The 27,884-nt window shown below is 42.9% G+C and overlaps 1 protein-coding gene across 2 annotated transcripts; it reads left to right on the forward strand.

The window, feature by feature from the left end:
- Positions 1 to 949: 949 nt before the first annotated feature.
- Positions 950 to 26,452, forward strand: LOC111227243 (ubiquitin carboxyl-terminal hydrolase 22). 2 transcript variants are annotated; one of them, XM_022752675.1, is made up of 14 exons: positions 950 to 1,370; positions 2,264 to 2,296; positions 13,953 to 14,085; positions 17,175 to 17,288; positions 17,393 to 17,494; positions 18,776 to 18,942; positions 20,611 to 20,770; positions 21,405 to 21,510; positions 22,719 to 22,877; positions 23,878 to 24,004; positions 24,847 to 24,938; positions 25,431 to 25,493; positions 25,993 to 26,142; positions 26,223 to 26,452. In XM_022752675.1, the coding sequence occupies exons 1-14, from the start codon at positions 1,251 to 1,253 to the stop codon at positions 26,263 to 26,265; spliced, it is 1,569 nt and encodes a 522-aa protein (XP_022608396.1). In that variant the 5' UTR covers positions 950 to 1,250; the 3' UTR covers positions 26,266 to 26,452. The 2 variants fall into 2 exon arrangements, with proteins under 2 accessions (XP_022608396.1, XP_022608397.1); XM_022752676.1 differs by lacking the exon at positions 2,264 to 2,296.
- Positions 26,453 to 27,884: the final 1,432 nt, after the last annotated feature.

Below are 27,884 nucleotides of genomic sequence, written 5' to 3' on the forward strand. Positions count from 1 at the left end.
CATTTTAACTGTTGATATGAGATTGTTGTGATCCAGCAGCAAGGCTTTGTCATGTCATGCCTCACTTATTTTTCGTTGTGCTATAATTTATTCATTCTGATTCAGCTGCTACATTTAATCATACATATTTAGACTGATAAAAAATTCATCTGTTCCGGGGTATTCATCAAACCTGAGGTCGCAATTGAGACATGAGAGGCTCCTATGGTCATACATGCCAGCACGAGCCCTGATCTCATTGCCATGTTTCTTATCCATCCATACTGTCACATATTCATGAAGCCAAGTTGACTTTGAAGGCGAGTCTTGTAGGCTTTATTTCAGTTACACCATATAACCACTAGGTGGTAGTCTTCCATTGATGATACAAAGACATTGAACTTTTACTAATTTTACCTTCAAATAAGAATGGGGGATTTTTGCTGATTAAAATGTTTCCTATAAATTATTTTTGTGTCATATACTCAACTAAACTGCAGGCATAAACTGACACTTCTGAATAGGTGATAACTAGTGATATCAAATACTTGCATCGATGAGACAGCGGAAGAACATCTCCCAAAAGTATCTATCAATAATGATTGACATAAGGTAAAGGCAATAACAGTCGGGTTCCTGCCGGCAATACGCCTATTTTAAAAAAAAGCACATCTTTGCACCATTCAGAATAACATTGTTGTAAATTTTTGGATCGGTTATATATTCCAGATTAGCCTGTACGGGAGGTGTTTTTGTCAAGGCAACGTCATCGATGCATCCCGTGGTTGAAATCCAAAATTCACCCATTCGGAACAAGCCGGGTCCCAAACCAAGCGCACCCAACGTGCTCCAAAAGCAACGTAGTGACGTAATCTCTTTGTGTTGGCAAATCACGGTGTACGCTGGGCGGGCATTGTGAAGCTGTAGTTGAGTGTTAGCAGGCTAACTAGAGAAAGAAAGCTAACTAATCGTGAGAGTGGAAGTGGAGCTAACGTTAAAGGAAAAGGCAACTGTCAAAACAGCAAAGGGAACAGAAATCTTAGTGAAGTGGTATTTCTGTTAGATGACTACATGAACAGATTTTTAGCTAGTTAATCAAAGACCGTGTTTGTCAGATGCCCGAGGAGCATTTTGGATACTACATCGATTGTCCCATTTCCAAACGGAAACCATTTCTGGACAGACAGTTCGTGCTAGCCAGCTAGCTAAGTGAATCATCCAGGAGACTTTTCATTGTCACCTAAAAACCCAAACTGAATGTTTTGTCTGTCATGAGTCCGGCCGGGTGCTCCCATGTGAACGGTTATAAGGTGGACAATTGGAAACAAAATCTTCGAGTCATATACCAATGCTTTGTTTGGAGTGGTACTGCTGAGACCAGGAGACGCAAGGTAAAAACACAGGAACTGCAACGTTAGCTTCAGAAACAAAAGTCAAATAATTTGAATGTGGCACATACAGACACAGAACTGGAGTGCAAATGATGTCCCACATGAAGCACAATCACTGAACGGGGTTTATCAAAACTACGGTCTTACTGAAACTACTCTTGCAGCAGCAATGTTGCTAGTACTAGGGTTAGCCAGCTAGGTTATCACCGGTAAGTTAGCTAGCAAGACTCTGCTTCGCGAACTGCGGAGACTTCATTGCAATTTTAGCTGCAACCCTTAATTTGTGTTTAGTAGCTAAAGCTTTTCAACCTTTTGTTGGGAGCCAGTCGGCAAGGTTAGCTGAGCGCTGTTTGGTAGATGCTGTATAGTAAGCTGGATGGCTAAAGTTGGGTTTGAGGAGAGTTGTGGCCATGGGCTAACATTACCTCACCAAATGGACCCATTGTGTCTCTCCACACACACACACTGGGTCCACAGATTAGCGGTTCACTCCTAGGCATCCCAGGTCAGTGTTTTTTCTGCACTGGTCATTCACTCAGGAGTTTGGGTGTTGAGGAGTCAGCTCATTACTTTATTGCCAATTTCTTTTTTAGCTCATCCCAAACCTGCTCGGCCTACACAGCCCCGAATAGCTCTCTTCAGTGTGAAGTCATCACTGGACTGTGTTGCAGTCTCTCTCACTTTCCCACCCTTTCTCTTCCTTTTTGTCAACTTAAACTTGTTTTTTATTGTTTTTGTGTCATGATGTTCATTTTGGAAAAAAACCTCAAAAACTAGAAGCTTTATTTTCACTGTGGCTTAGCAACAATTTGTAGGTTGCTTGATTGTTGTCACAAGAAATCCATGCCTCTCTTATGAATGTCACACATCTTTATGTCGTTGTGCTAAAATAGGTGCGTCAGAGTGATGCAGGATGGACAGAGCTGGTGAGTTGATGCTTATTCCCTCCTCATCTTCACTGACATACTGTAGATAGTTCAGATGAATAAGAGCTGGCTTGCTTTCTCTCCTCTTGCTCACCTACCTGTGTGCCTCAGTGCCTTTTCATTTAATGGACTGAATTTTAGATGTAAACCTATGTAGCGGAAGATTTCAGCCCCATCCTTGGATCTGCTGTAATACTGTTACAGCCAGTAAGACTACCTGGTGGGAGGGTGGACTGTGAACAGAGGAGCCAAAAGCATAACTCAGTTACATTGAGGACTTATCAACCAAATAGCAAGTGGAAAATAGGTAATGACCCTTTTGCTTATGCAATGTTGTAGTGACATGCTTTGGTTTGAGCATGGTGCTCACATTGTCTTATTTGATGCTTTTTGCACCCTGAAGTACATCAGAATTACCAAGTGCCAGAGAACATCTGAAAATGTATGAGGCAGTCCGAAAAGGTTGTCAGACAGTGTAGTGGGTGACACTGCAGCAAGAGCAAATATTAATTTGTCTTGTTTTTTTATTCTCACACTCTATTTCACAGTAATGGGACCAACAGGAGCTCAGTTAGTCTGTCACGGGTACAACTGGTGGGGTGCTTTCTAATGCTCACTTCATAGTGATTCACAATGTTCTGCCCATCCTCCTAGGTGTGTTAAGCTGTTGTAAACCTGGTTTGTCGGTTACTTCTGGGAGAACTATTTCTGTATCAGTTTTGAAAGCCTCACTGTCTCAGCACCATCACTGCCAATCTCACACCGCTACCCTTGTTGCAAATATCCTCCATACCCAGCAGCCACCACTTTTCACTTTTAGATTTACCCCTGACAAACACCTTTTCATGTTTCTGCCATGTCAAGAGAAACACAGTGACAGCATGTGAGGGCTATGGTGAAATTCTTTCTCCTGTTTTGCTACCATGCCCTGTACTTGGTGGCATGCTGCATGAGTGCCCCGGGTTCCTCAAGGTTAGATGGCACTCAGAGACAGTTTTACATTTAATCCCTTTTAGATTGTACTGTCGTGAGAAGGTTTCTGTACACTTTAAAGTCATTGATAGTTTTAGACTGGGTTGTACTTGTATGCTCTGTTCCCCTCCAGTCCATGTCAGTGCATTTTTTTTTCTTAGAAATGTGCACCACCTAGTTCCTCTCACATGTCACTGTGTCGCAATACACCTGTGGCCTTAGAATCTTGAGGTAATCTTACATAACTGACAATAGGCCTTACCAGGTCCCTGTCACTGAAAAACTGCGCTGGAATACTGCACTTTATCTAATAGAGCCATTTTAGATATATAATTAATTTTATAGATATATTTTTGGCTGTAATGCAAGTGAAAAGGGCAAGGGCTACGCATATTTTTCTCCTTTACCTATGCTTTGAAAGATTGTGAAAGTGACCATGCTGTTGTGTTTCTGAATACAGCTATGGACAAACTGAGTTGTTTTTAAAATCAGCATTTAGTGGTTAGTTTTGCTTATGAAAGCCATCCTTTTAGCTTTGCCTGTGAATTTGTTGTATACCAGCTGTCTAACGTCTGTTAAGGTGTGTACTTAGTGGTTCTGCTCTGCTCATCTGTACCCAGACAATGATGGTCCAGGTAACTGATACAGAGAAAAAGGAGACAACAGTGGCTCCCTACTCCCTAATTGCCCTTCAGGATGTCTATATGGGAGTATGAGTTTGTGCCTCACACCCCCTTCACTCAGCCTCTTCACCACCTAACTAATCTGACATGCAGAGCAGGTGTTGTGCTGCTCCAGTGGTACACAGGCAGTGTATTCTCATGAGGTGAGGCAGTCTTGGTTTTTGTTCAGCTCTGAATTGTGATTTAGCTCACTAAGACTTCTCAGACATCTTATCCTGGTATCTTAACATCGTGGAACAGAAATGCACATACAAATCCTGCATCTGTCCTTGCTATGTTGAAATGGGTATTTGAATAGATTACTGCATATTTGTCCGCCAGTAGTGTATTAACAGGCAAACAGGGAAAACACTGTAGTAAAGAGGCACCTTCGGCATAGAGGGGTTGAAAGACATTGTCATTCAATGATGAAGGATAGAAGAGATGCGTTTCATTAGCCAGTTCCTTTTATCCTGAATTGCCGTTTTTCACCTTCTCTTGTTTTCCTCGCGTCTTTCTCTCCCTTTTTGTTGTCTGTCCTCAGCAGCCTCCCTGCAAGCTGTCATCCTCTCTACCTCAAGCTAAAATCAATTCCCAGGCGATGTGCAATAACATTGGTGGAAAATCTGTCACCTGCTCTGCATGCACAGACTAAAACCCACATGGGTAAAAAAAATGGCTGAATGAATGCCATAGTTACGAATTACCAGAGATGACACTGCGGCCCAATTTGGCTTGGGATCTCTTATCTTCTATTCAGAGACATTAGGATAGTAATCTTTTTGCCAGGTTAGATCTTCATGAAATGCCCCATGAAATGCACACTAGTGTCAACCACAAATTATTGGTTTAACTTGTTAAAATTGTTATTGTTGTGGTTTCGTTCTGGTCTTTTGGGTAAACATATCTTAATTGTCTTCTGTGCACAAACACTAATTATACCTAAATCATTCTATAATTGTATATGACACAAATGCTCTATGGAGAAAACAATTAAATGCAAATTGAGCAGTGTATTAAAGATGTCCCACTAAGGGAGATGGCAAGCATGAACAAGTATGCAATAGTGTTTTCCCTTCGGTGTTAATGGGCATTAGATCCAGACTAATAACTCATTTTCTATTTTTCTTTTGAGCTTCTATGCTTCATTATATTCTGTACTGGTCAAGGTGTGCCACATGTCGAGGGCTGTCAGTTAGCAGACAGATTCTGATTGGCCATGCCACGTAGCCAGACGGGCTACACCCATACAAACTGCCAGTTTGTGTCATGTCAAAAATCAGCTCCATGTCAGTGGAGGAACTATTGTTCTGATCTACTTCCCCTTGTAGCTTCCTGAATCCTTACTTTGACTCCTGTCTCTAAATCTATTATTACTGTGCGGTGATATTTACAGAGTTCAGTGAATTATTGTTTGAGTACGGCATGTGAGCCTTAGTTTGCTTTTGTCCGAACAGATTTCTGATGTTTCCCCTCTTAATTGAGATTCATGTTCCACCAGATTGCCAATTGCCATTTAAGCAGATTTGCACAGAAGGATGTCGCCACAGCTCATAGATAGGAACCTGCCCTTGCTTTTAACAGTTGAATTCATTCCTCTTTAGACCCTGACTTCAGTCATATTCATAATTTATATTTTGTGAATGGCTGTGGTGGTTGAGGGATGGTGTAAATATTCATGACGGTCATGGTTATTTATTTTGTGTGCTGCTCCATCCAGCAGAATGGACTCGATTTATCATTTGTAAGAGAAGGTTCTGTGTCTAGTAAAACACTGCTACCATGAAGGAATCTGCCATGCAGTTAAACCAGAGCTATTATCTTAGGATGAGTGGAAATTGGATGAGATGAAAGCAGTGGGTGGGTGGGGTTGGTAGAATTTTACAGCCATAACTGCTTTGAAGAATTTGCTGTCACTTTGAATAAAGGGGTAAGGGTCGTGATTAGAGAGCTGACTGAACTCAACTTTTTTTTTATCTTCTAGTTTTGATAAATCATATAGGATCAGAGGAACCACAACCCCCCTTTCCCACAAGTTCAAACCCACTCTCTGCCTGTGATGAGAGAGGATGAGAGAGAAATCGTTTGCCAGATATTGTTGGGAATTTCAGAGGGAGGAAGATTTTCAAGGATGACACATACTTCCTTCTGTCACTCTTTTCTCCCATTTCTCACAAACACACACACACACACACACACACACACACACTGCACCGAGGCACAGCCCATCCTGGAGAGTGCCTGATTCCTGTGCTGGGAGCAGATCTCTTTGTCAGATCAGTCTCCATCACATCACAGGCCTGCTCCCTGACTCATCAGCATACGTTTGTAGCATCGGGATCTATTCCTCCAGCCTCTTCATAGGCCTCACCCGTTCCTCTTCTGCGCTCACTCCCACGCTTCTTCCTCCTTTTGCTTGCTTTTGCTTTTTTTTCTATTTGCAAACCTAGTTCAGCCCATGATTCTTGTTACCGTTTGATTATGCCATCAAATTTCTGCAAAAATTGCGTGTATTGTTTATCTTTTGGTAATTTGTAATAGTGCAGTTGTTACAATTTTAAAATTACACAAACCATTCACTGCATTGTTAAAATGGCACACATTTCCTATTCATAGAGGTTTGCGTCTAAATTCTTGGATCCTGTGAAATGTATAGCCAAGCTTGTAATCCTCTCATATTCCCTTCTTCTTTTTCCTCATACCACCGCTTCGTAGCCAACTCTCTCTTTGGTGATGTCAGATGTTGGTTTCTGGCTCTCATCCGGGCCTATTTCTTCCATGTCTGTGTGCTTTCTGTCACTCCCAGATCTTGTCTAATGTGGCTTTTGGTCTGTCAGTCACCATGGCTGTGGCTCAGTGACTCAGACTAAACAAATGGCACAAGGTCTGCAACCTCCTCCCAGAGTAATCTGGGGCTCTGTGTGTCACCTTGTGGTGTCCCTTTCACATGCTATTGTCTCCCAGTTTCTGACTATACTGGATGTGTTGTGCCTCAATGCCTTCCATCCTTGCCATGTATTTCTGATCAGAGATGCTAAAGGAGAGGAAAAGCTTTGGTACAGCAGTTTTTTTGCCCAATCTTCCACTAGGGAGCAATCCTGGTCAAGTAAATGCAACGTTGGCACAGGAATTTGCATGGGATGCTGCAGGAGGCTGTTAATTAGCAGTGTTAAACTTTGCCTTCAGAGAAGCAATGTAGAGAAGACTCAAGAAAATCAGGCTGGCATGTTAATCTATAAAGTGGCATCTGTTTTATTTTTGGGGGAAGTTATTAAAGCCTAATACAGTATGTGCAAGGACATAAAACCTGGTAACGGTTAAAATGTGTACGACCGAGGACAAGCATGACTTTGCGTTTTGAATATACTCATCTCTGTGTAAGCTGCATCCAGCTCTAATCTCAGCCCCTCCTCCTCAGACAAGTTCTCTTTTTTGACTGAGTCCCTCTTCCATCTCTCCCTCCCTCCCACTGACCATTTCTCCTCGTTGCCATCCCTTCACCCAGAGATGGTGCTTCTCATTTGACCGTCCAAAAGCGTCTGGAAAGACACCACTGCTACAAAGCATGCTGGTCATGGCCTGAGCTAGCCAATGAGGCTGCTGTCCAGCCCTCCCTTAGTACCACCATCTGGCTAATGAGCTGTCAATCACTCTCCAGGGGCCGACCAAGCCCAAAACCAAGAGGTAATCAATCTCTTGGAGTGTGGACACTCAATTATTCCCTATTGTTAAAACCTTGAATCAATGTGACTGCTTTTCTTTGGGCTAGGCATTAGGGCTGAATAATTAATCAAAATATTTTTGAAAGCACAATATGGTCAAGTGCAATATCCAAACCGGAGGGCCTGGAATTTTTTTGATAAAGGTAAAATGTGTCACACCATACTGTTATAAATGAAGCATCTGTGTTACAGAGATGCCCCGGCCTACTAATCATATTCTTGACATATAAGGGAACATGCTTGTTTGATACAGACCCCAGAAAATCACATCATCATTATTTTTATATTTCTTCAGTGAAAATGAAATTTTAAAATTCCCATTAAAATTGTGATTCGTATCAATGATTTTCTGGATATATTTGAGCCCTAATATGCATTTTGTCTAGAGATGGTTCTCTGTCGCTGTCAAAAAAAAGGTGAAAATTGTCGCATTAGACTCTTGGAACATAATTTATTACTTAGGTCTGCTCACTTTTTACAGACTTGTGCACTAATAGCCCCACTGTGGCTCTATTCTGTAAGTACTGCTTATAGGTTTTCCTTGGGGTAATGTTCTAGGCTTTGTGGACCCTGATTGGTGCCATGGGGAAAAAAAGTAATCAACATATGATCTGATGAGATTTGAGTCCAAGGGGAGTCTCCAGTCAGAGGCCGTGTGCTGTGGGTGTCAGTCACATGCACAGTCCTCCCTCTGTGTGTGTGTGTGTGTGTGTGTGTGTGTGTGTGTGTGTGTGTGTGTGTGTGTGTGTGTGTGTGTGTGTGTTCGTGTTCTTTTGGTGGAGCGGCGTGGCTGTGGGCATCTGGTATCTGCAAGGTTTGACAAATGATCACACAGCCTTTTGTTTAGCTTGTTTAGCTAGACTGTTAACCATCTGTGCAGACAGTCACAACAAAACACACAATCTATCTGCACAATCTGTCCTCTTGCTGTACATTTTTGTCAATGTTATTTGAATTTTTTTTTGTTTTTTTGTTTTTTTTTTTGTTTTGTGGCCTTGGTCAGTCCAGATCCTGCTGCATTGGATAGATGTTGGCTTGGTGCTGTGGTGTAATGGGGCTTTCTGCAGTGATTCATAAGTACTCTTTGATGCAGTACAGCTGGTTTCTAAGCATGTGTGTATTCCACTAGACCCTCTCTGAAATGTGTACATAGACTCAGGTAGCCAGCTTCGGAACAATTGATAATTTTTCCAAATGATAAGGCGAACTGTAGCATAAACCAGCATTTTTACCGTACTTGTGAGGGGAAACTATTCTGCTGCCTCTTCTTTTTTCCTTTACACCCACTGATCTCTGGAAGTCAGGAAACAAGCACAGCCTAACTCTCCCTAATTGAGCGATCATAATCACATCCACACATGCACGCCTATGTAGAGCCATCACATGTGATGCAAAACGCTTTATCATAGCAACCTACACAACTTGAGCAAACCCCCTTACAAGAAGCTACACTCCACGGGGCTCAGGGTTTAGCTATAATGTCCTTACAGTGGTGCGTGACAGTATGAGGCCAAACTACACATAACTCAGATTCATTTGGATGAGGTGGGAATACATTCTCACAAAAAGACCACACAGCATGTCATTGTCAACAGAGGTTACAATGAGCTGATGGAGGATGGAAGTGAAAAGGGAATAGAGTGAGATTTATATTGTATGCATGTGTGTCTCCGGGGCTTTTTATTGGGACTGCATACTGCAGGCTAGGCATTGTCATGTGAAGATAGTGGGGATGTGGGTTTCGGGGGGTGGGGGTAACAACATCATCCTGCCAAAGCACTGACAGGCTGCAGCCCCACGGGGTCAGTAGGCAGCACGGTTCTGGCTCATCCCCATCAGTCTCCTTCCCCAGCCCCCCTTGGCATGTTCATATTAAATATAGAATCAGAAAGGACTGTATGTATGTGTGTTTGAGCATTCAAAGCAAATGTCTAACAATGTCCATGTACGTATATATGCTTGTGGAGGGATTATTCATGTCTTTGTATGCATATTTATAGTTTGCAGTACGCATGCCAGCCATTGTTAATTTTGTTGGTGTATGAGTATGTGTGTGTTTAGAGGCATGCACAGGCTTATGAGTGTGAGGCAGCATGGTGAGTCACTGCTCTCATATAGCCATACTCTCTGCTCTGTATTGACTCCCCCTCCCATCCCCTCCTCTCCTCCCATCCCCTCCTCTCCTCCCCTCCCATCCCCTCCCCGGTCTGTTCTTTGCAGCAGCAGGAGCGTGCTCAGTAGAGCCAGACCTTTGTCCACATCATAATCATCGTCGTCATTCTCTCTCCTCCTCAGTTGCAGCTCATCACATTACTGGCTCCGTTTGAATGTATGAATGCATTAACCTAAATGCTGAAGGAAGAATAATGCAGCCAGATTGAAAGAATGCAGGAGGGGAAGCTGGGTGTGAGGCATGACTGTTGCTTCATTTAGTTTTATATGTTTTCAGCTAGATCTAAAACACTGGAGAATTCATAGTTGCTCCACCTGGGTCATTGTTAGCTGACAGCCACACACAGCCCCACAAAGCATGTAATGCTATCTTATGTTCACGTTAAAGATATATTGCGTATCTATTCATCCAGCTAATGCCTTTCTGCATCTGTTCTTCCATCAATCACCAGCTTTCTACACTAGTGGGTCATACCCCTTGGACATGGAGCCCAGCCTAACTGGCCTCAAAGAACCAATCCCAGATGGGAGATGCAGCCTTGCGCAGCACGAGCGTGAGCTTTCTACCTGTCCGACACTTGTTCCAGTCATCTGAGCCAGCGGCTGATCAATAGCTGATCTAATAGAACATTAAAAGCCCTGGGTGCACAGAGATGCAAGACTGCTGACACTGAGGAATAGACAGCCTGTGAACTGTGGGTGCTGGAGCTGAGATAGATTTTCTGCCCGCTAAAGGGGTGTTAAGGCAGGAGGAGGAGGGGGGTGAGGAAGAGGGCAAGGCGTGGCATTGGCAGGGTTTCTTGTTTTTGAATTGGAGTCCTGGTGCAATGAAGGAGAGGGGGGGGGATTAATGGCATCACTGTTTAGATAGGACAGGCTTAGAGAGGCAACAAAAAAAACATACATTTAGGATTTCATATGTACTCAGCTGTGTTTCCACACAATGTGTTCCGTCTTTGCACAGTTTACTTCATTCACACTAAAAACACAAGTCCTGCTTCACTCTTTCCCTTTTTAACTTTGTGCTCTTCTTTTCTCTTTGGATGCCAGTGACATAAGCTCTGCCTTTAAAATTTTAAAGAGTCTGCTGTAGATGTCAGTCTTGATCTTGGTTTTATAGTCAGTCAACACTTTGTTTCTTCACTCTATCCATCACTCAACATTTGTCCCTCCTAGGAGAAGGTCCCCTCCCTTCTTTGGTGCTACCCCTCCTCTTATTCAAAGCTGCCTGGCTAACAGACCAATTTGAATGAAAACAGAGCTTAGGGTCCGCGACCCTGAATATCCCCACCACTGCAATGTCATCACAATCTAGCCCACGCCCACTAATGCTCAGCCAAAACGCAGGCCTGGTGTTTCATGTAACACCCCTCCCTAGTGTACCATGATTTGAGCAAATGAACGAGTGAATACTGAATTGCTTCTGTCTGGGACTATTATTTCAGCTTTGCATCCACCTGCTCAATCAGAATTTCTGATAATTTCAGTCCACTCCTACAGTTCTGCCATTCCAGCTCTGCAGATTCAGGTCTCAACAACCTTCAAAATCTGTCTGACTTCGCCCATTAGGAAAACTAGACACATTTTAAGGAAATCCAAGTGCACTTTCATCTGTTTGTTAGACCACCTGTAGAAGGCATGTGCTTAAAATGAAGCCTAATAATAATTAAAGGTTTCCCATAGCATGAGATACCAGATGTTGTAATGTCAAGATTCAAAGCAGTTGTCTTGGTATTATTGTTCATATTTATAATATATATATATTTAGAAAGAGAGTGATTGATATGCTTTTTCTCAAATTGGACACTTCAGTCATTACAGTAACATGTAGTACACTGTGTGTGTACACAATATACTCACTGGCGTAGTGTTGTCCCAAATCAAATACTGCCTTTGTGCACTCACCGGAAACGATCGGTGACCGTGGTACTTTCCCGCTAACCCTCCTGTGTGTGCCTCCTGTGTCATGTGATAAGGAAATTAGGCGCCGTCCACACCTGCGATGTATCGGTCACTGATTTTAAATCACCAGTTTAAATTATAATGCATCCATGGTACCCTTCCGCTATGAAGCCAAGATGGCGAGCGTTCAGGGAGAGAAGTGCCCATCATTTTACATGTTGCCATACTTGTCAATGTAAATGTACTTGGACTCAAAATAGCAAGTGTAAGTATGCGAATTGAGACACTTCAATAGAAACAGAACTCTATTTGGCAATACCTTTGGATGCATGCAGTTTATTGGAACATATTTATACTTAGTTAAGATCAATGTATAAATGCAGCCTCACTATACTGATTGCCCACTTCCAGCCATATTAGAGTTTATATGGTAAATCTTTCGTTTGGTAACTTTGAGTTGGTTCTTGAGGTAGCCACTAAGCTTCATAATAAAATAAAATGTTGTAGCCTTGGATGTTGAGGTTTTGAGTCACCCTGTGGGTTAAGTGTGATAAACACTGCTTTATTATTCCACACAAACAGTATCGGTTTTAGCTGTGTAGTCATCCCATTACACAGACTGTTCTGTGTTATGCGTCATCCAGAGAGAAGGAAGTGAAACTGATGGGCACAGCCTCTTTTATTTCTCTGGTGCAGCAAGCTTGAATTTTGTTCAGATGGTGTTGGGTTATACTATTGTATCGTTAGTTAAAAGATAGCAACAGGCAGACAATACCGAGCAGGGCTGTCGCGTTCATGTCCAGTAGCTTTAGCTATGTGGAAGTGTACCAGAAACCTAAACTCTCTCGCCCATAGTCACTTTCTCATTTTGCATCTCTTCACCTTTGCTTCACACCTCCTTTCCTTCTGTCTTCTCTATATGAGTGGGCGACTCATTGCAGCAGGTCTGCACCCTGAAAGGCTTTGATTAGATCTGTTTCCTCTCCCTCCATCCCTTCTGTTATTCAATTTCTCCCTCTCAAGGCAGGCATGCTGACAACTTTCTGCTGCACATTCACTCATCTTACCAACAGAACTCTTCAGGCAAAGCAGTGTGTATTCACTGCTAAAAGACTTTGCGTTTACTGATGTACTGTTTTTTTTTTAATGACCCAAGTAGAATCAGGTGTATTGCTCATATTACCGTAACACATCTTCAGGTGCTTGTGCTGTGTATCACAGCCCCATCTTTTTTCACCAGCAGAGCAGCTGTTGAAGCTCTCTAATATTGTACTGTCATAAAACCAGGCAGCCATATACCCTGTATGTCTTTGTGGCCTACGCTGCTGTGTTCATTAGCTTGAGTGTTGGATGCTTTTACACTGAAACCTATTCGAGTGATTGGGGTTGTGTGTTACATTGCGAGAGCTCTTAGACGGCTGCAGTCTTCAGGCCTTCATAATGCAGTTATAAAGACTCAAACTCATACATGCGCCTTTGCTCACACACAGCATCTGTAGCCCACGTGTTCCCAGAATTTATGACAAAGTTCAACATGCCCACACTTGTCTTTTCCCTCCCTTACTACGTTTGGCACTCATGCTAGACTAACCCTTCTCAGGGCTACCCTTAACCACATTTGTAAAGTTTGTGTTCTGCGTAAGGTGGGGACCTGTGCTCCTGTGTGGCCCCTGCAGCGCTCTTTTTTTTTTTTTCTTTTTTTTTTGCAGATTTGCTGAAGATGTCAGGCTTTCTAAAATACAATTTTTCCGGTCACCCCTGAGTGCTGTTGTCAAACCAATCGCGCACACACCAGCCACTGCTAGTGTGTGCTTCAGACAGATCCTGCTCGCTGTCTTCAGTGTTGCCCGCCAAGCATTAAATCCCATCATGCCCTGCATGTGTTAGAGAGCGAAAGATTCAGTGTGGAAATATGTTGTTATTCAGCTGCATTGGATTTGTCAACAGGCCCAGAAGTCTTTAGCCTGTCTTCATATCAGATCTATTCAAGTACTGTATCCTTCAAAGTGTTTGTGTGACTGACTGGAAGATACAAATCTAACTCAGCTGGCAGGGACTTCCACTCTGTCTGCCTGTGCCACTCTACATTACAGCTCCGGGCTCTGTCCTGCTGCAGAGGATTTTTCTCACCATACTGACTTGTCTTCTTCTTTTTGTGCTCTCAATTCCTTTTTCCCCTCTGTCCCCACCCCAATCCCCGGTCCTCCCTTGGGTCTTTCTCTTCAGGCCAAGTCGTGTATTTGTCACATGTGTGGCGCCCACCTGAACCGACTCCACTCTTGTCTCTACTGCGTCTTTTTCGGCTGTTTTACGAAGAAACACATCCACGAGCACGCAAAAAACAAGAGACACAATCTAGGTAAGCCATGCACCTACTCGTTAAAATTAAGTAATTGCCTTATTGTATTAAGATAATTGTTTATCTCACAGTAGAGCTATGAATGTATTGTCCCGCCTTATATCCAAGGCTCACTCGCACCACGTCAGTCTTCACATTCACATGCACCCCTGTGGTCCACTGCAGCATCGGCCATTACCAGTGAAGGATTACAGCATTACTTTGGGCAACTTCCTCCTCTGAGCAGACAGGGAGCTGAACCTCCCTCTAACCGCAGCGCATTACCATTCTGCTGGGAGCTCCTTAGCCAGTCAAATGTCATGGGTTTAAGCTACAACATTCGCCTTCATGCTGCAGCAAGGGAGGGGTAGACATTGCTAATCCACAGCTACCAGAGAGCCTTGCCTTAAACTCACATGCCAATTAAGCAAAATAAAACAATGGCACTAATGAGCAAGATTCTGATATTACCCTGACAAGGACATCTATATATGGGAACAGGGAAGACAGTGGGGTGGCTTGGTCCTTGTCTGAATGGCTTTAAGTGATGAAATGCATTTCAACAGTTTGGTTACACACACATACCCCAAGTGCACGGCTACAGTGTTAATTAGCTTTAAGCGTTCCACAGGAGCCTCTCTGACATTGGCACTCTGTTCCTCTCCACCTCCAATCAAATTAATCCAAACTCCCCTGTCTGCTAGACTGCTAGATAGCGAGCTCCCTTCTCAGGGTCTTTTTACATCTTTTTCACCTCCTTTTCTCTAACAGCCTCCCTCTTCAGGACTCCTTTCCTATTTTCTTCTTGTCCTTTTTTTTCTAGCTACCTCACTCTCTCATTCACTGGACCCCATTTACAGCCTCCTCTCCTTTTCTTCCACCTTTTCATCCTCTCATTCTTTGCTCTCGTCCTTCACTCAAGTGAGCAAGATTTATGAATTCCTATCCGTGTTTTGTGCGGTACTCATACTCAATATCCTTTTACTCTCGCTGCCACTTGTGTCACTCTCATTTTTCTCTCAAACGGGTTGCTGTTGTCCAGAGAGGAGCATCCATGCTGCATGTGGCCATGCTTTGCCAGCAAATACAAAGATGACATGAAAAGATGATCATGTTTTCCAAAGAAATTCATTTTTTTCCCTGCATTATGTATTTGTGTTTTATCTCACACACCGCACACAGTCCTCGTCGAAATGAAGCGCATAATTCAGAGTATTTCCAGAAATAAATGCAAATGAACCAATTTTTTTATAAGCAGAATATTCCATGGACACAATTATTGGTACCCTTTTGATTAATTTAAATTTGTTCCTCAAACAAAATTAAAAACCAAATAAGGCTTAATTTTCAGTTAGTCACATGACCTGAATTATCAAATGAACGATGGTTTTGCTGCATAAAGAAGGGTTTGATTCTTTCCAATTTCTTTTTTCACAATGGCAAAGATAAGAGAGCTGTCTGAAAATATCAAAAATGCCTTTATCAAAAAACATAACAAATCCAAAGCTTACAAGGCAATAGCCAAAGATTGCAAGACGTCTAAAGAGCCTCAGGCCGTCCTGCAGCAATCTAGAGCTGTGGAGCGGGCGAAGGCCAAGAAATGGTAAATGGTAACTGGACTGCACCTATATAATGCAAGCGTCTTATCGACCACTCAAAAGCGCTTTACACTACAAGCTACATTCATCCATTAATACAGCGCCTTTTCTATCCATACAGCACTTTTCTATCACACATACACGCTCTCACAACGATGATACAATGGGACACTTGGGTTTACAGACTCGTGGAGCCGGGGATCGAACATCATCAACCCGCTCTGCCTCCTGAACCACAGCTATCCCACTTCAGTGTTACACTGATGCCCTAAATAGAAAAACACCTTTATTGAAAGAAAGGCACAAAATGGCAAGACTAATGTTTGTAAAAAAAAAACCTTCCTAGAGAAGCTACAGCCTCTATTGGAAAATGTTCTGTGGACAGAAGCTCTTTGGGAATGCAGTGCATCAGTTTGTTGGTGACGACCTGAAGCATGTAAGGAAAAGAACCAACTACAAGAAAAAACAAGGTAGAGGTTCTATCATGCTGTGGTGCTGATTTGCTCCCTCTGCTACTGGAGGCACTGCATATATCAAAGGAATAAAAAAAAAAATCAGAAGATTATCAAGGCATTTTCAGGGCGAAATGTGTTACCCAGTGTGTAAAAACTGGGTTTGAAACGAAGGTCTTCGGTCTTTTAGCAGGACAAATGACCTTAAGCACGCGTCCAGCAGCACAAAAGAATGGCTGAAAAGGAAAAGATGGGCTGTTTTAAACTGGCGAGCAATGAGTCCTGACCTAAATCTCATTGAAAACCTTTGGAGGGAGCTGTAATCTGCTATTGCAAGAAGGACTACAAGACTACAAGAAACTACAAGAAACGTTAAGACGCTGTCATCGTTGCAACCAAATATTATTGAAGGGTACCAATAAAAAAAAAAAAAGGGTCCGGGGGAAATTTTGTTATTGTATTATTTCACTATAATGCAAGTTTTTTTTTTTTTTTTTTCTTCAGTAACCTTGGATATTTCATTAAAATAATGTGGGTATACAAAATTGGTTCATTTGCATTTACACACACACACACCACACACAGAACAACTGTGACAACAACGTAACATACACCAGTCAGGTTTTCTACATGATGTGTTAGCTCACTTTGTCAGTGTGGGTAGCACCAAAAACAGAAAAAATGTCCGGTTAAGCTAAAAATAGGTTGTCACGGCAACAGAGCTGAAGTATTGTTGCCGCGGAGTTGGAGAATGGAAGAGGATGGTGTGTTAGTTGAAAGCACAGGTGGGGGTGGGAGACAGATACACCTATTCCATCACTGCTTCCCTCACATCTCTTATTGTTGCTCAGTGCAGGCAATCGGATGCAAACATTATTGTGGTGAGTGAAAAATGCAGGTAGAGAAAGCACTTCACTGCCACCTCACTGCATCTATACAGCGCCAGAGAGTTTAAACGGGAAAATAAAACCCAATGTGTATGACTGTGCTGGAAAAAAAAAATCTATTTGTAATTATGGTGCAATCTTTCTCCCTCTCTCTCCCTCCTTCCTGCTTCTAGCGATAGACTTATTATACGGCGGAATATATTGTTTTGTGTGTCAAGACTACATATACGACAAAGACATGGAGCAGATTGCCAAAGAGGAGCAGAGGAAAGCCTGGAAATTGCAAGGTACATCATTTTGTTTTCTGTCGGAGAACTTAATGCAGCTTTTGAAACAAGGCCATCTGATGTCTCAGTGCCGTCACATTATTTGTCTGTGTTTGTATCCACAGGCATAGGAGAGAAATACACGACGTGGGAGCCGACCAAGAGGGAGCTAGAGTTATTACGACATAATCCAAAGCGGAGGAAAATCACTACAAACTGTACCATAGGTGGGCATTAGACTACAAATCTTCAGCGGTACAGTTTTTCATCCCCAGTTGTGTGTGTGTGTGTGTGTGTGTGTGTGTTTGTTTGTGTGTGTTATATACATGTGCACTGGGGATCAGTCATGCATTTAAGTGTGATACCCCGGACTAGGCAGTCCCACAGGCAGTGCATTGAGGGGGTAGAACACAGTGTTCCCTCTCTGATAGATGCACACCACAGCGGCCCTGAATTTGTCTGTGTGTCTCCACAGAGCTTGTTGTCTCTCTGTTGTATTTTGTCAGTCGTCTGTAGCTTTGATTTCTTCCTGGTATCTCCTTGTTTGTCCCTGATTTTGTTTATGTGTTTTTGCCGATTTCACCCTTCCCTCTGCCCACTGTCTCCTGCCATCCTTCACCCCTTTATATCTTCAAACAGCCTGGTTGGTAGCGAAGATTGGGCAGTAGACCGAGAACCACTCTGAAGTGTTTAAGCTCTCACTGAGCCCTCTCTTCCCAAACCAAACCTTGCTCAGTTGGATTAGACCCAAGTCCTCACTGTGTCTCACCTGTTCTACTGGCCGTCACTGGAAGGACTGTAGCTTTACTTTCTCACTCTAAATGAATCCATTCACAGCTTTGGGGTCTGCTCCAGGATACACACAGTTTTGCTGGCAGACCTGACCCAACACCATATTGTTAACTTTCCAGCCACACAAAAAAACAGAATCTGAAAGCACCAATGGCTTTTATGTCTTAACAATTACCCAGGTATGGTTCCATATAAGACTGCAACAAACAATTATTTTTTGTGATTAAGCTGCCAATTGTAATTTTTTGATTAATTAATTCATAGTTTTGCTTGTGTCATTTATCATAAAATCATTTAAAAAAAAAAAAATGTCCATTGCAATTTCCTAAAGCCCGAGTTTACTATCACAGAAGACAAAAAAGAGAGGCATATCCTCACAACTGAGGATGTGTAACTAGATAACTTTTGACATTTTTGCTCGATAAAAGACTTAAATGATTAATTGATCATCAAAATAGTTGCTGATTGATTTTCTGTTTATCTATATTAATTATATGTGTTATTCTTTTGGCAACTAATTCCAGAATTCTCTCTAAATTTGCTGATTTCTGATAAGCAAGCTGACTACAGATAAAAGTCAGAACACAGAGAACAATCAGGTCTTTGGTGGTGATTCAGATTGCGTCCATTGCCAGCAGTATGAATCATAAGCGCTGTCAGGTTTAATCTTTGCCATGTTGTTCTCACTCTTCACTTCCTCTCTTCTTGTCCTGCAGGTTTACGAGGGTTAATAAACCTGGGCAACACATGTTTCATGAACTGTATTGTTCAGGCCCTAACACACACACCACTGCTGCGAGACTTCTTCCTCTCCGACAGACACAAGTGCGAGATGCAATCAAACTCCTGTCTGGTGTGTGAGATGTCGCAGCTCTTTCAGGAGGTATGATGCACAGTTTGCCTGTGTAAACTTGTTGTATAGGTTTCTTTAATCCCTTAAAGAAAAGAAAAGCATATGGTTTTGGTCAAAGTTGAGCTGGTTTTTTTTTTTTTTTTTTTTTTTACAACCATATAATACAGAATGTTCTTTCGCACTATAACCCACTGCAGAAGGCTGAGTCACTGTTGCGCTCTCTTATCGTGTCCAAAGAGGGAGGCAGAGAGGAGGGAAAAATCCTGCATGAAAGGAATGTACAGAGACACATACAAATGAATGAGCAGAATGCCATAATAACGCCTTTATTGAACCTCATCAGTCAGTGTGAATTATGTTGCATAGCCATTTATAGCCTTTTAATCTCAGTTCTGTGATGCAAAAGTTTGGCTTTTTACATCTAAGAAATTCATCAGCCCTGGATGTTATGTAATGGCTGCCTAGTCTGCTCCCACACTGCCTCGCTTTTCCCTTACACCCTCTCACTTCCCAATATATATGAGCCTACAGATGGTGATGAGTTGAGTCACCCCACCCCCACCCCCCAAAACAACACACACACACACACACACACACACACACACACAGACAGAGAGAGCCTTGGCCCGTCGCAGCTGGCTGAACTGTTCAGCTACATAACACGTGAAGGAGGTAATTGCTCACCTCCATCACCCAGGGAGGCAGTCATTGATTGAGTATTAAGCAGTGTCTGAGACAGAAAATTTATGGTCACTCACAAGAAAAAATAATCAATACTTTTAACACTCATAGGCACACACTCGCACTGTTATCATCCCCAACTCTTTCCACTTCACCTTGTCCCCAACTCTTTATTTTCGTTGCTTATTTCCAACTCATTGTCATCAAAAGCTGTCTTCTGACTCTGCAGACACACACGCACACAGCTTTTTAGTTTTGAAGGTGGGAGGTGCTGCCCTCTTTGATCAGCCACTCTATCCTCTCTCTCTCTCTCTCTCTCGCTCGCTCTCTCCCGTTTCCTCCTCGTCTTGTAGCGCATTCCGATTGTCAACCACCTTCAAACTGCTGAAAAGTCAGAGTCTGTAAGATTCAAAAGAGACGTCAGCGTGGCATGTTTTCCCCTCTCACAGCTCAATCAGACTTCAGAGGGAACTGTGGAGAATAAAGTGAGGTGTGCGCGACAGCTACGTGTTGAAAAATGAGAGCCCTCTCTGGCATTAATGAGCTCTGGTTCGAACTTCATTGTAGCGTTTGCACCCCGCCAACTCCTGCACTCCGCTCAGCTCTGTTACTTTCTTACCCACATCTCATGACCCTGACCTGGATTGTCACTCACTCCAATTCCCATGGCAACCTTTAGTTATCTGCAGCGCTGTACACATGGATCTTTTTGCACTTCACATCCCCTCTCTCCAAGGATGTGCTGTCGTTAGAGCTGGAGCTGTTAGGTGACATGGTGAAATTCATTCCTATGTAACACAGCCTTTAGAAATGAGCCGTTAAAAGAGTCAGATAATCACCTTGACTGACAGAACATTTGTGTTCTGGCTCAGCGATGAATTATAGATGATGCAATGTGGCTGTAATATGGGAAAAAGAGGTGATAAAACATAATGCTCCCAGTAACAACGTGGAAAAATAGGGCTAACCACCTCCCCTTCATCCCCACCACCTCCCATCTTTCTTCCCTGCTCTCAGTTCTACTCGGGCCACCGTTCGCCCCACATTCCCTTCCGGCTGCTGCACCTGGTGTGGACTCACGCACGTCACCTCGCAGGCTACGAGCAGCAAGACGCCCACGAATTCCTCATCGCAGCGCTGGACGTACTACACAGGCACTGCAAAGGGGACACCATCAGTAAGACTCACTTAATTCTCTGTAACCAATCATAGTATTGTCCTCATTGTTTATACGTATGAAGTTGTCTTTGGATGCATTGAGTTTGAAGGGTGTATTCTTGTTTCTTTTTTGGCATGTGCATTCTTGAATATTTTCTGTCAGGCCAGGATTACAGCTTGTTCAACTCTGACTGAAAGGAAAAACATTAAAAAAAAAAGTTGAGAGATTGAGAAGAGTGTGTCTGGGACTGTGCCACCTACTGTCTCTGAAGCCGCATGTGAAGTTGTACCTTAGATCTACCCACAGAGCACAGTGCCTTACTTCACTGGAAACATAGTGAAGGAGACTGACAGTGGAGTGTACCAAGGGGACAGTGAGCATGTGAGCAGTGTGAGTGTGATGTCAACAGGCCCTGCTGCAGTGCAATGACAGGCTGACTCGCCCGCAGACGCTGCAGTAAGGCGTGCTCTGATTGGCTATAGAGTACTCAGAGTTGTGAGGTGGAGTGCAGAGTGCATAGAGGCTCCGCTACAGGGGAATGGTAAAGTGAGAAAGAGGGCCAGACGGAGTCCTTTAGAGGTGCTAACAAAGTTGTTACGGTTGTCTGTGTGTGTTTGTGTGCTAATACTTTTCTGCTCTCTGTGGTCCGCAGGAGACGACAATGGGAAGAAGGCCAACAATCCAAACCACTGTAACTGCATCATTGACCAAATCTTCACTGGTGGCCTGCAATCAGATGTTACTTGTCAAGTTTGCCAGTAAGTTTGCGCATCAGTCTGGTTGTTGTTTTTTGTGGTTTCTAAAAGGATTGTAATAAAGTCCCACCTGGGATGTTTGATGCCCATTCATCTTAGTAGGGCATCACATCTCCACCTATACTCCTCATCCCTCTTCTCCTACATGTACTCATTCCTCCATCATCCGTCATACATCTATCCTCTGATGCTATAGTGGCCTCTCACCGCTGGGCTGATCAATGTGGACATAACCAGTGGTCCCAGAGTGGGTGAACCACTGGTTGTGTCCTCTCCACTGCTCTTATTTAAAGGCCCAGTCCCTGTGGAGCTGCTGTAAGAGGGGCTGTCTAGACAGCAGCAAACCCAGGCGTTGCCTGCCTGCCCCCTAGAGCTGTCCTGTCACATTAGCACTAGCACGCTGCACTGAACTGCAAAGCACCTTGCACGGACTAGCAGGCAAGCTGAGCCCAGCTCAATGCAACGTTGCCTGCCTCCAAAGTGAGAAGAGAGACTGCTGATGTGGAGCTAGTGATGGTATCCTGTGTACCATGCCATAAATTGAACCCCTTCACAATCATTAAATAAATGTCATGTTGACTACCTATTACTAATGGGTAAGGCTTTAAGAAGCAACAGAAAATGCATCCCCCAAGGCAAATAACAAAAATGGTACCATATCGGTGCCATATTACTGCAGGGCTGCTCTCTTACCATCACAAATGCGTAACCACTTGCCGTAACAGCCACCTGCAGGTACTACTGGGTATTACAGCACCATGACTCATCTGATTAACAGTAATAATGTGCGACAGCCCATCCCCTGTGTGTATATATTTATGTGTACTGCATGCATTCTACACTGGAAGCCTCCATTTTCCCTGGGCTGCAGTCCATCACAGTCATTGGACTGCAATAATACAAATTCCTTATGTAAAGCCAATTTACTTTGATGTAACACTTCATTGAATTGCAAATGGGCCTGGAAGAACAGTGTGGATATTATGCACATGCACACACTCAATCTCCCAGCCGGCTTAAACAAAAACATGGTCAGAATCTGTAAAGGCTGTGTGAATTTAAGCGTTTGTGTTACCATCTATGTCATCATCCTTTCATCATGACCTGTAACTGGTAACCTGTAACACACAAACCTACACCAACCCTACACACAACCACACACCATTTATTAAACATCATAATTACACTCCCTTTCCTTTTCTTTTCTCTAGTGGTGTTTCCACAACGATAGATCCATTCTGGGACATCAGTCTGGACCTGCCTGGCTCATCCACGCCTTTCTGGCCCCTCAGCCCAGGAGGGGATGGCAGCACAGTCAATGGAGAGAGCCACCTGTCAGGGTCCACCACGCTCACAGACTGCCTACGCAGGTGCACCCTTACTCTCAGCTGACACCAGACACATTGTCTTTTGTCCTGCCTTTATCTAATCTAACTACACTGATTTCCCCACCATCTAGACTTTGGTGTATTTGATAGCACTAAATCAATGGCGCTGTGTTCATGCACATCAACACTGAAAGTGTTAAACGTTGTTAGAAATCAATCATGTTCATATCGTTTTGAAAGTATTGCCACTTTCTACCTTTTTTTTTCCCTCAGCAGGCTTAATTTCCTGCATCCCTTCCTCTGCCTCTCCAAATTCATGTGTCTCAAATGTCTCCACTTGTAGTCAAATAAATTTCATTCATCCCTCCACTTGTACAAGGGGTCACATGCTGTCTGCTCATGCACAACAACCCTGATCTCATCTTCTCCCATCACCACATTGGCAGAGCAGGTGTGACCCCACATATCTCCTCCACTACCTCTTCTTTCTTGTAATTTCTTTTCCTCCTCTCCTTATCTTATTTCGTTCCCTCCCCTCTCCACCTAATTCCTTTTCCCCCGTGCCCTCTCTACCTCTCGTATTTGTCTCACCCCCCCCTCGCCTCCTTTCCTTCTGACTTTTTTTTTTTTTACTGCAGCTACTCACACACCCCTAGTTGCTGCAGCAAGTCTCTTAAAGGTACAGAACTGGTTGGTGCTGTTGCCGTGGTGATCGAGGCGTTGGCAATACCAGCAGGGCTCTGGGTTGGATGCACTGCCATACAGAGTAGCTGCGCCAAAACTCACCAGGCACACTCCATGTTAGGACCCTCAGATATCTTCCCATTAACTTCAAGCCAGAGCTCTATAATTAGACAGGTGTGGCAGGGTGCAAATATTAAGGGCATGTGTGACATGACAAAAAAAAAAAAATCACACAAACTATAACAGCTTTCTTCCACTTTCTCCCAGTTTTCACTTCCTCTTTCTTTCTCTACCCACATGTTCTCTGCTCATACACATCCTCTCCTCTTCTCTTTTTATTCCAATCCTCTCTCGGCAGGTTTACACGGCCCGAGCATCTAGGAAGCAGTGCCAAAATCAAGTGCGGCGGTTGCCATAGTTACCAGGAATCCACCAAACAGCTGACAATGAAGAAGCTCCCCATCGTAGCATGTTTCCATCTCAAAGTGAGTCAGCCATTGACAACGTGCTGCCAATTATCACTTGTTACATTGTCTGTCACCGTCTGACAATTATTTAAGGGTACATTGAGTTTTTATCCCTCGCACATCTAATTTTGTCAGTCATCACTCAAAAATAGCAGATACAGCAGTGGTAAAGGATGTGTTGTGTATTATGTCTTATGTTATCTTCCACATTAAGGCACTTTTATATCATTTTTTTTAACTTGTATCCTGTTTCTCGCTGATGTTCATATGTAATATGTAAATATTTTTTATATGTAAATATTTTTTGTATGCAGTAATATATGATACATTTTGCCCTGTGTGTATGCAGCCTTACATCTGATGGAGGCAAAGTTCAGATTTTGCAGTGACTTAGCTGTCTGGTACATTGCTTGTGCGTAGGTGTGTTCATAATGTGATTCAGTTGTTGGTGCATTACCTCCTACTGTGTAGTCCTTTCACACAGTGTCCCAGGACACCTATGATTTTAATGACTTGTACAGTCCAACACTGTCCATGTTTTATTTATCATATAGTATTGGAGGCCTATAATGTATTTATGATATTCATAGGAGCAGCCTGCAAGAAGATAGTCTTAAATCAATCCAAGCCTGTTATTGTCTTGTTACGAATGCGTAAATGTGTGACAGCCAGGGTGGAAAACATGCATTTCCATCTTTACCTAGATGTGTTGTATTTTGTATGTTGTAATGCTGATGCCTGTTATTTCTAAATATATTTCTTCTCCCTTTCCCCAACCCCCACTCTCTCTTACCATTTTTCTGCCCCTTCCCCCTCTCCTCTCTCCTGTCCTCTCATCCTCCGTCTCTGGCCATCTCCAGCGGTTTGAGCACTCTGCTAAACTGCGGAGGAAGATCACTACATACGTTTCCTTCCCTCTAGAGTTGGACATGACGCCTTTCATGGCATCCAGGTGAGACTCCCATTGAAGTCGTAGTGTTTGTTTTCCCTGTCAAACAGCCCCTCAGCTTCGCTACCTATATATTAAATGTTGTAATGCTAGCTTGACCACCAGTTCAGAAAACACAGATTTGACTAAATATTAAACAGCAGCTGTCCAATTTACTTATGTTTATAAATGTACTTTTGATATACTATACATAGTGTGTACTTGCAGTGGTTGTGCACATCTGCATGTATGCCAACACAGCTTTATTAAGTGCTCCCTATAAATATATATTAGTGTCAGTAGAGCATGCAGCAGCAGTCTTGCCCCACCCCTGGCTGTAGCATCCCTTCAGTGTTCAGAGACAGAAGGATCATTAGTGGTACAGGCAGGGATATATCTGCTTTCATAGATAGGATAATCCTGCCACCTAGTGGATTTATGTGCAAGTGTAGCATGTTTACACATACATGCATTAAAAATGTCTTTGTCTTTTCCTCTCTCTCCTGTCACCTGCAGTAAAGAGAGCAGAATGAATGGGCAGTATCAACAGACGGTTGATGTATTAAACAACGACAATAAGTGAGTACCTTGGTAAACATATATTACAGCAAAGTGATTTATTAACACTGTCGTCAGCAGTTACACTGCAGCACTGTCATCACAGGAGAAATTTCTACTGTAGCACAGCAGCACATGCTAATGACCTGAGGCATCCGGCTGTGACTTCCCCAAATTAAATAGTTTGAAGCCTATTAAAAGCTGCTTAGTTTTCTTCATCCATGGCAGTTACAATAGCTTTCATTTTCCAGGACATTTGCTGGGAATTTACTGTCTTAATACAGGGTGCTTGTGTTAAAGACAAGAGGCAGAATGCGAGGTGCTCTTTAACGTGTGAAAAATGTCCTGAAAGAGCAACCGTGTGTGGTTTTAGACAAATTAAAGCAGCCATATATGAGGAGGATAATGGGGCTTTATTAGATACTTGTGTCAAAGTGGAACCAGACAAGAAAACAAAACCAAACTTAAAGAAGGATGTTGAGCCAGCTCATCAGGGCTCTTAATTTTCCTATATTTTCAGGTATTCCTTGTTTGCGGTGGTCAACCACCAAGGCACATTAGAGAGTGGCCACTACACCAGCTTCATCCGCCAGCACAAAGACCAGTGGTTCAAATGTGATGATGCCATAATCACCAAGGCCAGCATTAAGGATGTACTCGATAGTGAAGGGTAAGAATGGAAAGGGACATGCACAATACTGCAAGTGTACAGTATGAAACCTGAACTGAATGTTTCTCTTTTTCCTTTAGGTATCTCTTATTCTACCATAAACAGTTCCTCGAGTATGAGTAGTCTTTGTGACCACTGACCACGAAGAACCACTGCTTCTAAATGCGAGAGCCAAGGGACTGGAGACAGGATGAAACACAAACACACAAACCTACCTGAAACTCTTTGACTACCAGTCTGCTCCTCCAGCTCTGGAGGACATAAACAAAAAAGACGTGTGAAATCATGCAACCTTTCAAAAGAAAAAAAAAAAAAAAAAAAAAAAAAAAAAAAACAAGCACTGAGCTACTTCTTGGCATCTACTTGACAAAACTGAATGAAGAGGAGAGAAGGAGGAAGAGTCGGGCGTCGTCAGTTCCAGGCTTAGGCAGAGGGAAGAGGCCCCACACCCCTCACTCTCTCTCCCTCCTTTCCCTTCCTGCTGCAGGGGCAGAGTCTGAGCGAGACTGACTGTCATGTTGATTGGGCACATCTGGATTTTTCTTACAGTATTCTGAACCCCTATACCCAACCCACCCCCTCACATCCCCCCCCTCCATTTTCTCTCCCATGGTGCTCTCGTTTCAACTGACCAAGCATTTAACTTAGTCATGGTGGAAGACATGTTGTTGTCATATGCACTTGGGACTGAACGCAAAAAAAACACAAAAAAAAAAAACAAAAAATACAAAATAAAATCAACGTATTATGAACTTTGCAAGAACATTTTTAAAGGTATGGTTATGATTCTTATCATTTGTGAATTTAGTTATGAAATACTGTATGAATCTAGTATACATCTATTTTTAAGAGCAAAGAAAACATGGGAGAGCTTAGAGACGCTGCCTTTGCCAGTTGCTGGGGAAGCGCTGCCATGGAAACTAAACAGATTTGGACCTGAGTGTGCTCATGTTCCATTATTTACTGTGTTGATTGTTTTATTTTTAAGTCTGGTTGAGGGCAGGGAATATCTATTTTTTTTTAGCAACTCATTGAATTTTGAGTTTTTGTTTACTGTTCTTTTCAGTGTCTTTTTTTTTTTTAATTTTCAGTACAGTCATATGTCCCTCGCTGTCCTGGTACTGGAAATGTTTTTTGGACGTATTATACTTTCATTCTTGTGGAATTGTTGGTATAATGATGGTGGTGATTAAATTGGCTCACCTTTGCTGTTTATGAATTGTATGTTGAATGTGAGCTTTGGGTTTGGTATGGCATTCTGAAGAGAAGACATACATACAACACATGAACTCCAGATGAGGTCCTCCATCATGTGAGAATGCTGTGGTCTCTCCTCATTAAACACCTTGAATGCTCTGTGCAAAAAAAAAAAAAAAGCCCATTTAACAACACTGCATGCGACTGGGCTCATGATCTTATAAAATGTGAAGAATTGCCCTCAGTAATGCCTCAAGGCCTGCTGCCCATCAAGACTTTTGTTCTGTATTTTGGGGATGGGAAGGCGATCATTTGAGATACATAGAGGGTAAAACACATTGCACGCATATGGGCACTGTGCGGCCACAGCCTGGCTCTGAATCCATCAGTGTAAATCTTCTCCATGGCAACTGTGTGGCTGGTGTAGACCGGTGTGGTTCGTGGTGTGTCTTGCCTCTGCAGTGCAGTAAACCCAGTGCTCTATTCAATCAGTATGCTGTCAAGTCAGACTTTAGATAATGCACATACACATCAGGGTGTTGTGG

This window comes from Seriola dumerili, unplaced genomic scaffold (genome assembly GCF_002260705.1).
Source record: "Seriola dumerili isolate Sdu_G_001 unplaced genomic scaffold, Sdu_1.0 BDQW01000169.1, whole genome shotgun sequence".
In the NCBI taxonomy this organism is placed as follows: domain Eukaryota; kingdom Metazoa; phylum Chordata; class Actinopteri; order Carangiformes; family Carangidae; genus Seriola; species Seriola dumerili.